This window comes from Stegodyphus dumicola, chromosome 3, assembly GCF_044657685.1.
Source record: "Stegodyphus dumicola isolate Sdum_Otavi_A_Nest chromosome 3, ASM4465768v1".
NCBI lineage: Eukaryota > Metazoa > Arthropoda > Arachnida > Araneae > Eresidae > Stegodyphus > Stegodyphus dumicola.
In genome coordinates this window covers 160,124,322-160,136,590 of record NC_140770.1, presented here as the reverse complement: position 1 = coordinate 160,136,590, position 12,269 = coordinate 160,124,322, and the positions used below count along the sequence as shown (strand labels likewise).

The following is a 12,269-nucleotide window of genomic DNA, read 5'->3' as shown; positions in this document are numbered from 1 at the left end:
ATTCTTTAAAAAAATGTCGAAATTTGTCCTTAGTAAAAAACGTATGAAACATATTCCCTCGTTCTTCTTCAAGAAGTTCTTCTCTTTCTTTCTTTCTTCTTTTCTTCGTTAGCACAGTCCTAGTAAATTTCTGCTATGTTACGTAACGTAACCAAGCCAAGTAAGTCCGTAACCAAGATTGGTAAGTAGCCATCGTGCTACGTTACCAAGCCAAGTAACATTCACGTGAATAGGCAGATCCTGCTCGCGCATCACACATATTAGTTTTCAAGCGGCTTGAAAAAACCCACCGACAGAGCGGTAAAGTCAATGAACACTGATAATTCGATCCAGTTTCAAAAGAAATGGCTGCAATAAGACTGTTCATGGTTTTCTCCCTGTGTTATGAGCCAGTAATCCTGTAAAAAGCGCGCTCTCTTAGACGGATTCCCTTGTATCTCACTATACTGCAAAACTATCGTGTGTCACTACACGATAAAAATCGGACGATACCCTAATAGTCCTAGTAAGCTGCCCGGGTGTCCGAATCCGTTCTCACCTGTTACATGTGTTTTCAAAAGATCTTAAATTTTTATTACAAATTATAATTCAACTAATTGATATAATGTTTATTTATACTACAATTTATCTCGCTGATCATTTTTGTACACAGTACTGCACTTAATCCTAATGCCATATATTATAATCTTTTCGTTTGATTGTGGCAAAAACCCGACGATGATCTTCCCTATGAGGAGGAATGCCTACGTGAAAGGCTTTCTAATGGAAATTGGCTCGTATCCACGTTACGCATGAGGAACTGCGGTGATGGCGATAAGGAGCGCGCCTTGCGCCCTCCGATAAGTGTGGCAACCCTAGAGGAGAAGCTTTTTACGAGTAGCGAGCAGAGCGAAACAGGCAGGCTGTCGGGGGGTATGCGCGATGTTCCTAAATAATCTGTGGTGATGGCGATAAGGAGCGCGCCTTGCGCCCTCCGATAAGTGTGGCAACCCTACAGGAGAAGCTTTTTACGAGTAGCGAGCAGAGCGAAACAGGCAGGCTGTCGGGGAGTATGCGCGATGTTCCTAAATAAAGCTTAATTTTTATTGTGCACTATGTCTTGTTAATATTTATATTAATGCAGTAAGAACATAGTCTGTGATATGGAATTCTAGGATTGGTGGTAAAACATAACCGGAAATCACTATAGAACACATACCAAGAAACAACCATGCGGCTAACCCGCTCGCATGGATTCGGAACCGGATATAATCCGTATATTTATTACTTACTAGAACGAAACTTAACAGCACTTTACTAAATCCGTATACTTAACAGTAAATACAAATTGGTAATGGACACGGAATCGAGTCTGGTCGAACTACCAGTGTTACGCGACTTCACGGTTTGAGCGATGGCGATCTTAAAATAGTTTGATTTTAAAACAGATCTTAATGAAATCGAAAGTGCATTCAATAAATACAATGCCTAGTTAATAGTATGTAACCAAAAATTTTGATATTTTCTTAGCGATTGGCTTGTAAATTCAGTGGCCACTGAGCGTCTTTTTACAGGATATGTAAAAGATGCAGTAAACTTACCATACAGCATTCTGATATCCATCAAAACCATCATGGTCTTATTGCTACGTGTATGGCCCAAGCATGTTATCGCGTGGACATACACCACATGAATGAGAGATGGTTAGTTCACACATACAAAATTTATATATCTACATGATGCAAGTAAATTTTTATATTGCATGTGTCCATCTGTTTAGTATAGTTTAAATAGTTTTCCCGCTGAAGTGATTGAAGAAGTTTTTTTTTTTTTTTTTTTTTTTTTTTTATTATTATACTTTGTGAAATCTTGAAAACCATTGAAAACAGCTGAAAGCGAAACACATTTAAATATCAGATACTATACCCTCTTGTTCAGTGCCCCCTTTTTAAATTCCTAATATTAGCTTCCACTCTTCCTATATCTTGTTCAAATTTTCAATCGTTAATAAAATACTTTTTATTCATCCACTCAAGTTCATTTTTTAAAACTTGTAGTGGATGACTCTTGATGCTAATACAGTTTCTTCAGGTATTAAAAACATTTTAATTTTAATTTTTATTATTTTTATTTTATTTTTATTATTTTATTTTTTATTTATTTTATTTATTTATTTATTTATTCATTTATTTTTTATTTTTCCCCTTGTACTTTCTAAATTTTTCTTTGCTGACCTAAGCAGGAATAGACTAATTTTTTTAATTTAATTAATTATTAATTAATTAATTTTCAATCGTTAATAAAATACTTTTTATTCATCCACTCAAGTTCAAACGCATTTTTTTAAACTTGTAGTGGATGACACTTGATGTTAATACAGTTTTCTCACATATTAAAAATTAAAGCTTTTTTTGTATTTTAAAAATTTTTCTTTGTTGACCTAAACAGGAATTTTATTTTTTTAAATATTACTTGTTTAATTACTGAAAATATATTAACATATTTTTGCAGACAAAAAATTCTCAGCCCGTAAGAATATATAGTTTAATTAAAATACATCACAGGGTACTTAACTATTATCCTATCGATCACTGGCGGAAATTTCGGCAACAATCACCAGTCGTTACCGTAGTATTCTAAAGGACACCATCACCCATAATTGGCACTAGATTGCGCTACTTTGCCAGTCGACGGAATAATACGTAAGTATCCATCAAACTATCTCTAAAGTGATCATCCGTGTATTTCCAGATTATTTCGATCCCCTGTGCAAGCGGTGGTCTCAGGGAGACGATACTTGATACGAATGTTCTCACCAAAAACACCAATTACTTTCAGACATATCGTCTACCCGGGGTGTTCGTAATATGTTAATTACTTTCGTATGTAATTATAAATTGAAAATAATTTAACTGGAATGTCCCCCCCCACACACAAATAAAAAAGGCCTTTACCCTTACTAATTATAACTCCTCCTTTCAACGGTAGGGTACGAACTGCGCCAAATTTGATCGAAAATCCACGTTCCTCTCTTTTTTAATCCACGAACTGTGCGACGTTTCCTGTCCTCCCCCCCATTTCTTTCCAAGAAGATTGGGTGCTACAAAAAGTCGTTTATCGCCATTAATAGGACATTCTATTGAGACTGCAAGCCTTTATTTTCGTTTATCAATATTGTAAAAATTGTGCATGTAAAACAAATATTAATTTAAAGTCTGGCGTGTGCTAAAAAATAAATTTCTTTTACACTCATTTTAAAGTTTCATTATGCTTAAAAGAATGATAAGCCAGATCTTTTTTATTCTCTGTAAGAATTAAAAATTTTCCAAATTGTAGATTTTAGTCGCTGATATATATATTAGTTTTGAATACTAAAATTGATAGATTAATGTCATACACAAAACTGATACATAATCAACGTATCAAATATCGGAATTGTAGCTCTCTTTCCATTTTTAATCGTTGAAGTTATTTTAAGGTTATTTAACTTTGTTACAAATTCCATATTTTAATACTAGAAACGTTTAAATATTTATTCTGTTTTCCATGTTCTCCATATACTTTGGCATGCATTTAATTTCTAATACACATTTAATTAATAAATTGATAATTATGAGCGTCATCAGAATTTTTATAATTAACAAAAAAAAAAAAAATTCAAACTCCCTTATATTCATATCCTGGGATTTCCAGTCTCCCTTTTAATCCATTCCTTTTTCACATATTGTTGCACTGTACTCAAGTTTTCATGTATGTAAAATTTATATAATTTGTATTGTATTTATGCCAATTTATAATTAAATGATAATTTTTACAAATTCTTGCTTCATAACTCTAGTTAATAAAAGATGTTTCTAACACCTTGGCAAAGCTTAATTTTCAGCATGTAACTTATTTTCTAATCTAGTTTCAGGCTGAATTATTTGTAAAATTAGTTACTTGAAATTATTTGTTAACAAAGATGGTCGCTAAATCACGCTAATAATATTTCTAACTGTTGTAATTTATAATGCAACGAGTTCATACGATTTAAATTATAATTCATTTATAATTTTTTCAGCAGTATTGAAATTAATAGCAGATACTGATAATGTTATACATTTAGATTACAATGATTTAGATTGCCATTGCCTTCTTCACTCATGCTTTTATGCTACTTCCTAATATTTCATAATGGCATACAGGGAAGTTTAACTTATTCATTAAACATGTAAATCTCTAATTCAGCCCACTTTTGTTCTTACGTGTGCTGTATCTTCTATTTTCTTTAATATATTGTTCAGCCTAATTTCAAAAGGTCTTATGATCAAGCGGAAAAGGTCACTAAACATTGGTAGTTCGACCCGAGTTTCTAGTCCCAGTGATCTCCTAGCTCTTTCTTTTTCTGTACTTATTTACTGTGTAAAAATGTACAGTAAAAATTTCAGTTCATGAAGTAAAAATACTTTTAAAATTTATTCTTTAAAAATATTGCAAAATTTTTCACCTTAGCGTATCTTTTTACAAACCCCTCTGATAAGAAAAAGTAAGGAAAGAAATTAACTTGGTTTCGGTGATTGATACCTCAATGCAAATTATGTGTAACTTTTTCCAAAAGCATAGAGTTTAGTATATGAATATCAATAAATTATGGATTATTTCTCATCTAATTTTCTTGACATTTTTATTCCAGAATTTTCATTTCACATTGTAGTGTTTAACTTCATGCGTTTTCTATAACTTACATTTGTTTATAATTTTACGCGAATGAAAGTGATTATTTAATTGTATAAGCGTTGCTGAAAGATAAACGAGAAAACAAAATTCTATCACTTGCGGTCAAGAGAGTATTTGATGTAATAATTCTTATATATTTTCTTTGATATTTTTTATTTAATTTCTTTCATTTATGCATTACTACATAGTTCTTTTCAAAAAATATTTTTCTGTGCCGCTATGTCCGCATTTCAGTTTCAAGGAATGCGTGCTCCGTGTAAGGTATTACCATTTTTTTTTAATAAACTTATGATATGAAAGAGATCTAAATTCCCTTCTCATTTCTACTGTATTTTTTAAATTTCAACCCCTAAGACATTTACTCTAGAAATCGTTTTCGTGATTTAATATTTTATACTTATTTATTTATTTTATTCATACTTTAGCATTTTCTTTAAGTTTATCCTTTATCATGCTAACCTGTTTTTAAATATTTTTCTCAGCAAATATTCAGAAGCAAATATATTTTTCACCAAGATAGTCAAAGAATCGTTCGGAACTAATTGAAAATTTAGTTATTTAAGTAATATACACTGACTTCCGGTTGTAGGGGTGAAAAAGGTCAGAGCCAATAGTTGTGCTCATGAAGAATGCCTTGTAGCCCCACATGTTCTTACAAAGATGAATTTAATGCCTGCAAGAGTATTACGAAAGTTCTCTGAAAATTTCTTTTGTGTTACAGAGCAATTAACAAAAGTAAATCTAAAGTGATGTATAAAAGAAATTAAACAAACAAAAAAGAAACGATTTTTCAGAGACAATTCAGTGTTCAATCAATTAATTCAGTTCTTACTTCACGACAAGGCAAAAATACATAAAAACTCAAAATATCTGTATTAAAAATTACGAAGTAAATCTTAAACTTCCTGGAATAAATTCCAGAAAGGATTAAGCATGACTTAATTCGCAATAATAATAAAAGAAGGCGTTATCTTTGTTGTTGCCGAAGCATAGTTTCTCTAGATTGGCAACAAATCCACTATTCATTTATAAAAAATATATTTCTTTATTTTTATTTTCCTCTTGGCTACAGTTGGCTTCGAAAAATAAAATTTTAACCCTGTAAGCAACAGGGGGAAAGACATTTTGATCGGCGCAGTTGGACTATAGCAGGACGAGGGGGGGGGGATTTTCATCAGCGCAGTTGGAGTACACCCCTTTCAACATTGACTAAGGATACTTAATTAATAAAAGCTAATTATCGCCTAAGCCCACAAGGCACGGGACTAATTGCCAGGGTTTTAGGGCCTTCAAAGCCATGATTTAACTTTAAAAAATCTAGTTTTTTTTCTTTATAAAAAATCTGATGTGAACACTACATGATTTCCTTGTACGACCTATCAAACTATACATAATTTTTTATGCATTTTATTTAAACTTATTTCCTCGAATTATTCTAACTTAATTAATGGATTCCACAAGGTAAGTTGAAAATGACATCAAAAACTGCAAATTTTGAAATTAAATATACCGTACAATTTTTCCGATAGGGAGTCAAACTTCTATTTGTATTTTCTTCATAAAGAGTATAAATCTTTCTCAAACAGGTTCCCCAAGTTAGGAAACTGGTGACCACACTAAAAGTTTTTCGTTATTTATTCAAAGTTTTTTTTTTTTTTTTTTTCAATTTGACATTTCCAAAACATGAAAATTTTCGTCATTTGAAACACTTCTGTAATTGAAAGTATATTCCCAAGATCAATTACTGCGAAAATAAAGGCCCGTTTTCTGAGTTACACGAGATTCACATTAACGTCGCGAAAAAAAATCCATTTTTGAATCATTTAAAATAGTCAAAATGGATTCTGGAATGGTCACAATAAATCTTTCCTTGAAACACGATACCCGAAATTTTTTGCGACTACAATACTTGCCTTATATCGTACAAAAAAGTAAAAATTCCGTAAAAAACTTTCAATATCTGTTGAAAACGCTGTATCACATATATTACTTAATTCAAAAGTACTGTATGCCGTCATGCATAACGTGAATAGCGAGCCAGTTTCCCGAAGACCTTTTAAATTCCTCCAAGAAGGCCTCTCTCCCTTTGGCACGAATGTTTGGCTATAATCTACATAATACACTTACACGTATTTCTAACCCCACTCAGTCTTTCCCACTGCAATTTAAAAGTGAGATATTATTGCTTTTATAGCTGGAAGAATACTTAATAATCACAGCATCGGTTGAAAGGAAAAATTACATAATTTATCATTCATCGCATATATTTTCACTTATATATATAAAATGTACATAAAATAAAAACCAATATTCTTACAAATATAAAAAAATGGATATCTCAAATTGTAACATAACACGACTAACTATAACTTTATTATGTTTATGACAATGATGATCTCGATATCGTTTCTTTAACTATATAATATCATATATTGCTTTGAAATTATTTAAAATCATTTTATACAGAATTACTACTTATTTAAAAATTGTAAAAGAAACATTTTGGACAATAAATATCAATTTAAAATACCGGAAATAAACTCCAAATAAAATTATGCGTTTGCAACAACACCAAGACTTTAAGGTCTCTTTTAAAAATACGATGAAACATAGCATATACGCACGATTACATTTCAGCAATTTTTTACCGATATTAATTTTTACTTGACATGTGAACTGAATAACTATACATACAGTCAATTTAAGACAGTGTATTGGTGCACGCGCCACCTTTTCGTTTACCTATATTTAAAAATGCATCCTTAAATGATAAAACAGCTGGTTTCAAGACAGTTAAATCTGTGTTCTATGTTCATATTTTAATCTATGTTCGTTAATATTATTGCCAATAAAGCAATATCGAAATTGCTGTATTGGCAAACGGAAGCATAACTTAGAGTTGAAAAAGTTTAACAATAAAATTGATTTTGAAATCTAAATCGAAAACATTGTATGTATACACATGTATGTATGCATGTATTTATGTAAGCACGAATGTCATATACACATACATACACCAGCATACATTCATACCTTTCTGAATCCGGTCCCGATAACACAACAGTAGCAGATTAAATGTAGGATTGCATATATTTTTTTAAGCTATCCATGTTTTAAAATTTTAATGCTTAAAATGTAATAAATGTTAATAAGAATTTGTGCTGCTTCGCATGGAGGAAGAAACAAATTTCACCTAAATTATACACTTCATATTTACAAGAAATCCTGAAAGCTATCCTCGGGAAACTTAACGTACCAAAATATATACACATCAAGAAGACTGAAATCAAAACTAATAAGAACAAACTGTTTTGTTGCTGTCACTCCCAAAGTGATTTATATTAAATATTAACCAACAATACTTCATCTTATCAACACCTGTCTGAACGCCATTTTACCAATTACAGCCAGCAATGCCTTGATTACACCCTACATCCACAAATTCAAACCTAAAGCCCTGACTTTTCACGGTTTTCAAAATCGAGAAGCACATAGGTAACCGCAACAATTTTAGTTTTGTCTTCATGAAAGCTAAGATGATAACTATCGCCACGAATCAAACGAATGCTACGGCTAGGATCCAGACTATATTCATCATTCTTTCCCTTTATTCTATTTGCAAATATTAAAGCCATAATAAAACACGAATTTTTTTAACTACTTTAACACAATTCTACATCGATAAGACTATACATAGACAACTCTAAAACAAATACTTTATAACCGAAATGCAGAGAAATTATTCATATTGATCAAGTAGCAATTATTAATGCTAATTAAATCATCATTAATATTGACTGTATGTAATGATACATTTATTATATATATATATATATATGCCCTTAAAATTTATAATTATAATCTCTGATTAAAAACGATGAATATTAGCTAGAATTAATAGAAGGTTTAAAACAGTACGCTAGTGACAACTTCCAAATGAATTCACGTATATACATAAAAAAGAAATTAAATTATTGGCTCGATAAAGAATTAAATTCAGAAGCATTTTAATGAAATTATACGCGGGGTTGTTTCGTCCTTAATTAATAGGCCATAAAAATTTTTAATTAATAATACATAAACAATTTTATATGTGTTCTGCATAACTAAATATTTCAGACAAGCTTTCGCATGTAAAGAAATTTTCATTTCTTTCATCAGCAATTTCACAGCAGGTTGACACCAACCATCTTCAAAAACAAACTACATCAATGTCAAAAATTGATATTCGAAAGGGATTCGTTACTTACCAGATCCATTAAGGTACAAAGAAGATCCATTTCTTAGAGGTGGCATCCTTAAATTCTGATGAAACAGTAATCCAGATTTTCAACGAAAAAGAAACAGCCGAAGAACAGTTAAAACGTTCTTTACACCGGCGATGACATCAGAAGATCCAGCACTGGCTTTGGTATCGTCCATCTGCGGCGTGACCACATTGCGTGGTGGTCATCGCTGTGAATTTAATATTAAAATATTTTCTCTTAACCGTTTTCTCCTTGCTCTTCAAGCCGGCAGTAGAGTCATGCTGACATCTCTCGTCAGAAGCCGGCGAAAGATCAGCTGTTCTGCGCCGAATACGCCTGGCAGGGCTTTTCTTCCCGTTCAGAGAAGCTGACCAATCAGATCCAAGTTCCAGACTGGCTGGAACCAGAATACCGCTCCGCAATAGAGCGGGTTGCTAGGGGTTTCCCTCTATCGTCCTCTGTGAAAGTCGCCAAGAATAAAAAAAGACTGCGCATTCTGAGTTGTCACGTTTTTATGTCTCTCTGTGGCGATTGCGTTAAAACGCGAAAAGAACTTAATTTCAGAACATTTTCTATTTTTAAATATTTTCTGCCATGAAATAGGTGTAGGATACTTTAAATACAACCATAATTTTAAATATCTCTCCATTTTAAACACACAAATTTCTGTTCCATTTTTTTTTTATAATTTTCATATCTTTAGGCAAGACGAAGGATTATTAAAATAATAATAGAACAGGAATAAAACTGCTTTCATTTGAGTACGCAGAGAGTGATATTGAAATACGCAATAAATATGTTACGTGGAAATTATTTGGTTATTTATCGAAATATACTACATCATTTTTTATTCAGTAATTTTGTATGGCTATTAGCGTTAATATTCGGTCTTAGAGAATCATCCTGAGTATCTCCCCTTCCCCCCCAAAAAAGAATAAATCCTTATATAATAGGCACTTTCAGAAGAAATACCTATTTGATAGATATTTTTAAAAAATTTAATTTCTTTCAGTGATGAATTTGATGATTTGGATTGCGTCAAAGACCGTGAGAGTTGTCTGCCTACTGATAGGAATGCTTTCATGGAGGATTTTTCAGCGAAATCTCCCTGTAGTCACATTACGCACAGGCCAAACCTCAAAAAACTCCGATCTGGCCAGGGCTCTTCAACAGCCGAGAAGTAAAAGTAACTGAACACTGGTATTTCGACCTGGGTTCAAATCCCAGCGAACGGTTCGGTGAAATTCTGCTGAACGCTGGTAGATGTCCCTGGTTTCGAACCCAGGGGAACGGGTTGGCTGCATGGTTCGTTTTAGTACTTTCCGCCATTTAACGTGCATATGAGACAGTTTTCCTTAAAGAGTCTTCCATTTTAGGAACCCACCAGTGGCCGAGCGGTAAAGTCGCTGAACACTGGTAGTTCGGTCCGAGGTTCGAATCCCGCGAACGAGCTGGCTGCATGGGCGTTTTCGTGGTTTTCCCCATGTGTAACGTGTATACGAGCCAGTTTCCCTTAGAAAGTCCTCCATGAAGGCATCCCTTCCCTTAGGCAGGTAGCCCTAGCGTGCTTTGCCAAAATTAAATAAACCAAACTTCCATTTTAGATAGATAGATTGAGGTTATATACCACTGGTAGGTCTTGAAGAATGTTCAGGTTTGCTTTTATATTACAAAACGATTAAGACGTCGCGATATAGATGCCATATCCTTATAATCATACCTTTTTATATTACACATGCAGTCAGCAAGATGATTATGCTTCTAGAAAGTATCTTCGCGCTTAAGTGTTCTGGTGAGGGGAAAAAGTATGAACTGAGCTTCGAAAAAAAAAGTGTTAACAAGAAGAAACTCATGGCGGGCAAAACTAACGAAAGTTAGACTGAGTAGTTCAGTATTTCTCAATACTTATAATTTTTTCAAAAGGAAATGTATTTTAGTGAGAAATACGATCGAAGGTATATGTTATGGAATGGGTAAATCTATTTACCCGATAATATTGAAGCAAGCGTCTTGCACATTTGTTGGCTTGTTTTGTTCTAAGCAAACATGACTGCGCTTTCATCAACAAGGGTTTCGTTTTAGCTAGAAGAGAACTTGTTCGTTTATTTGAATAGGAGCATACGAGAACTATCTGCATTAGGAGAGCGGCGCCTCCTTAGAAGACTTTCTTAAAAAACTTGGCCTGTATTTATGTTACATATGGGGAAAAACTGTGAAAACACCCATGCAAACAACCTACTCGCAAAGATTCGATCTCGGATCCAACTACCAAAGTTCAACTGTCTTGTCCACTCTGCTATGGTTATATTCTGTCTCTGTGTGTACATTCTAACGTCCTTAGCATGGATATATAAGACAAAAGAAATAGGCTTCGATATAGTTGATATAGTTTTTGTTATTGTAATGAAGTTCATTATTATTTTACCTTTTGGTAATTCATTTTTTTTTTTTTTTTTTTCATGCTCTAATCTTATGCATCTTTAACGCAGGGGGGGGCAATGATGTATAGAAAAGTTCCTTTGCAATACAAGAAGTATAGGCTACCATACAGTACAAATACTAGATAGTCATATATAATATTCAAGATACATAAACAAGATACATGTTACTACTAATTACATACAAATACTAAGGCAGAAAAATTGATTCAACTTCGTGTAGTTTCGTTCACTACGCATATTTTCTGGAACAATCATTAGATTTGAGGTTCTAAAACCGTTGCGGCCAGCAGCTTACGACTGGCTATTTTATTTTGATGTTTGCTAAATGTGGCAGGAGAACACAAAGTGGTTTAGCAGATTCTCATCCCCCAGACGCGTATCTGCTATGTTCTCGGAGATCGAAGTGTCTCTGATAATCAGGAAAAGAGGCCGATGTCCCGTGATAAATTGTGACAGATTATTATTTGTTCACTGAATGCAATTCTAGCGACCTTTGAGAGGAGAGGTGGTTAGTGATGCTGACTGCTTTACCGATGGGCCCGGGTTCGAATCCCGCAGAAGGCATAAATTTTTTAATCGCATAATTAATATACAGTATGACCCGGAATCTTAATATACTAATGTTTGTGAAAAAACCAACACCATGAAGGAATTGTCGAAAACGGTTGAAACTTATTCCATATATAGTGGTACAAACAAGCGATCAAATTTACAAGACGACAAAAAAAGAAAAAAAAAAAAAAAAAAAGTCGGAAATTAATATGTGTTCGCCGCACTAAGCTTTGAGAGCCTGTACACGTCGTGGCGTTGAATATCATACTTCTGAATGTAATCCTGTGGAATGCAATTCCATATGGTTTCGACTTGAAGCTGAATGCGATTCCTG

The 12,269-nt window shown here is 33.1% G+C and overlaps 1 protein-coding gene across 1 annotated transcript in view; it reads right to left on the bottom strand.

Moving 5' to 3' along the window:
• LOC118185458 (uncharacterized) overlaps positions 1 to 9,331 on the bottom strand; it is a 272,436-nt gene extending 263,105 nt beyond the window's left edge. Inside the window, exon 1 of the mRNA XM_035355307.2 lies at positions 8,946 to 9,331. Coding sequence (XP_035211198.1) covers positions 8,946 to 8,991 — 46 coding nt within the window. The 5' untranslated portion in view covers positions 8,992 to 9,331. The remainder of the gene's footprint in view (positions 1 to 8,945) is intronic.
• Between the last annotated feature and the right edge of the window lie 2,938 nt (positions 9,332 to 12,269).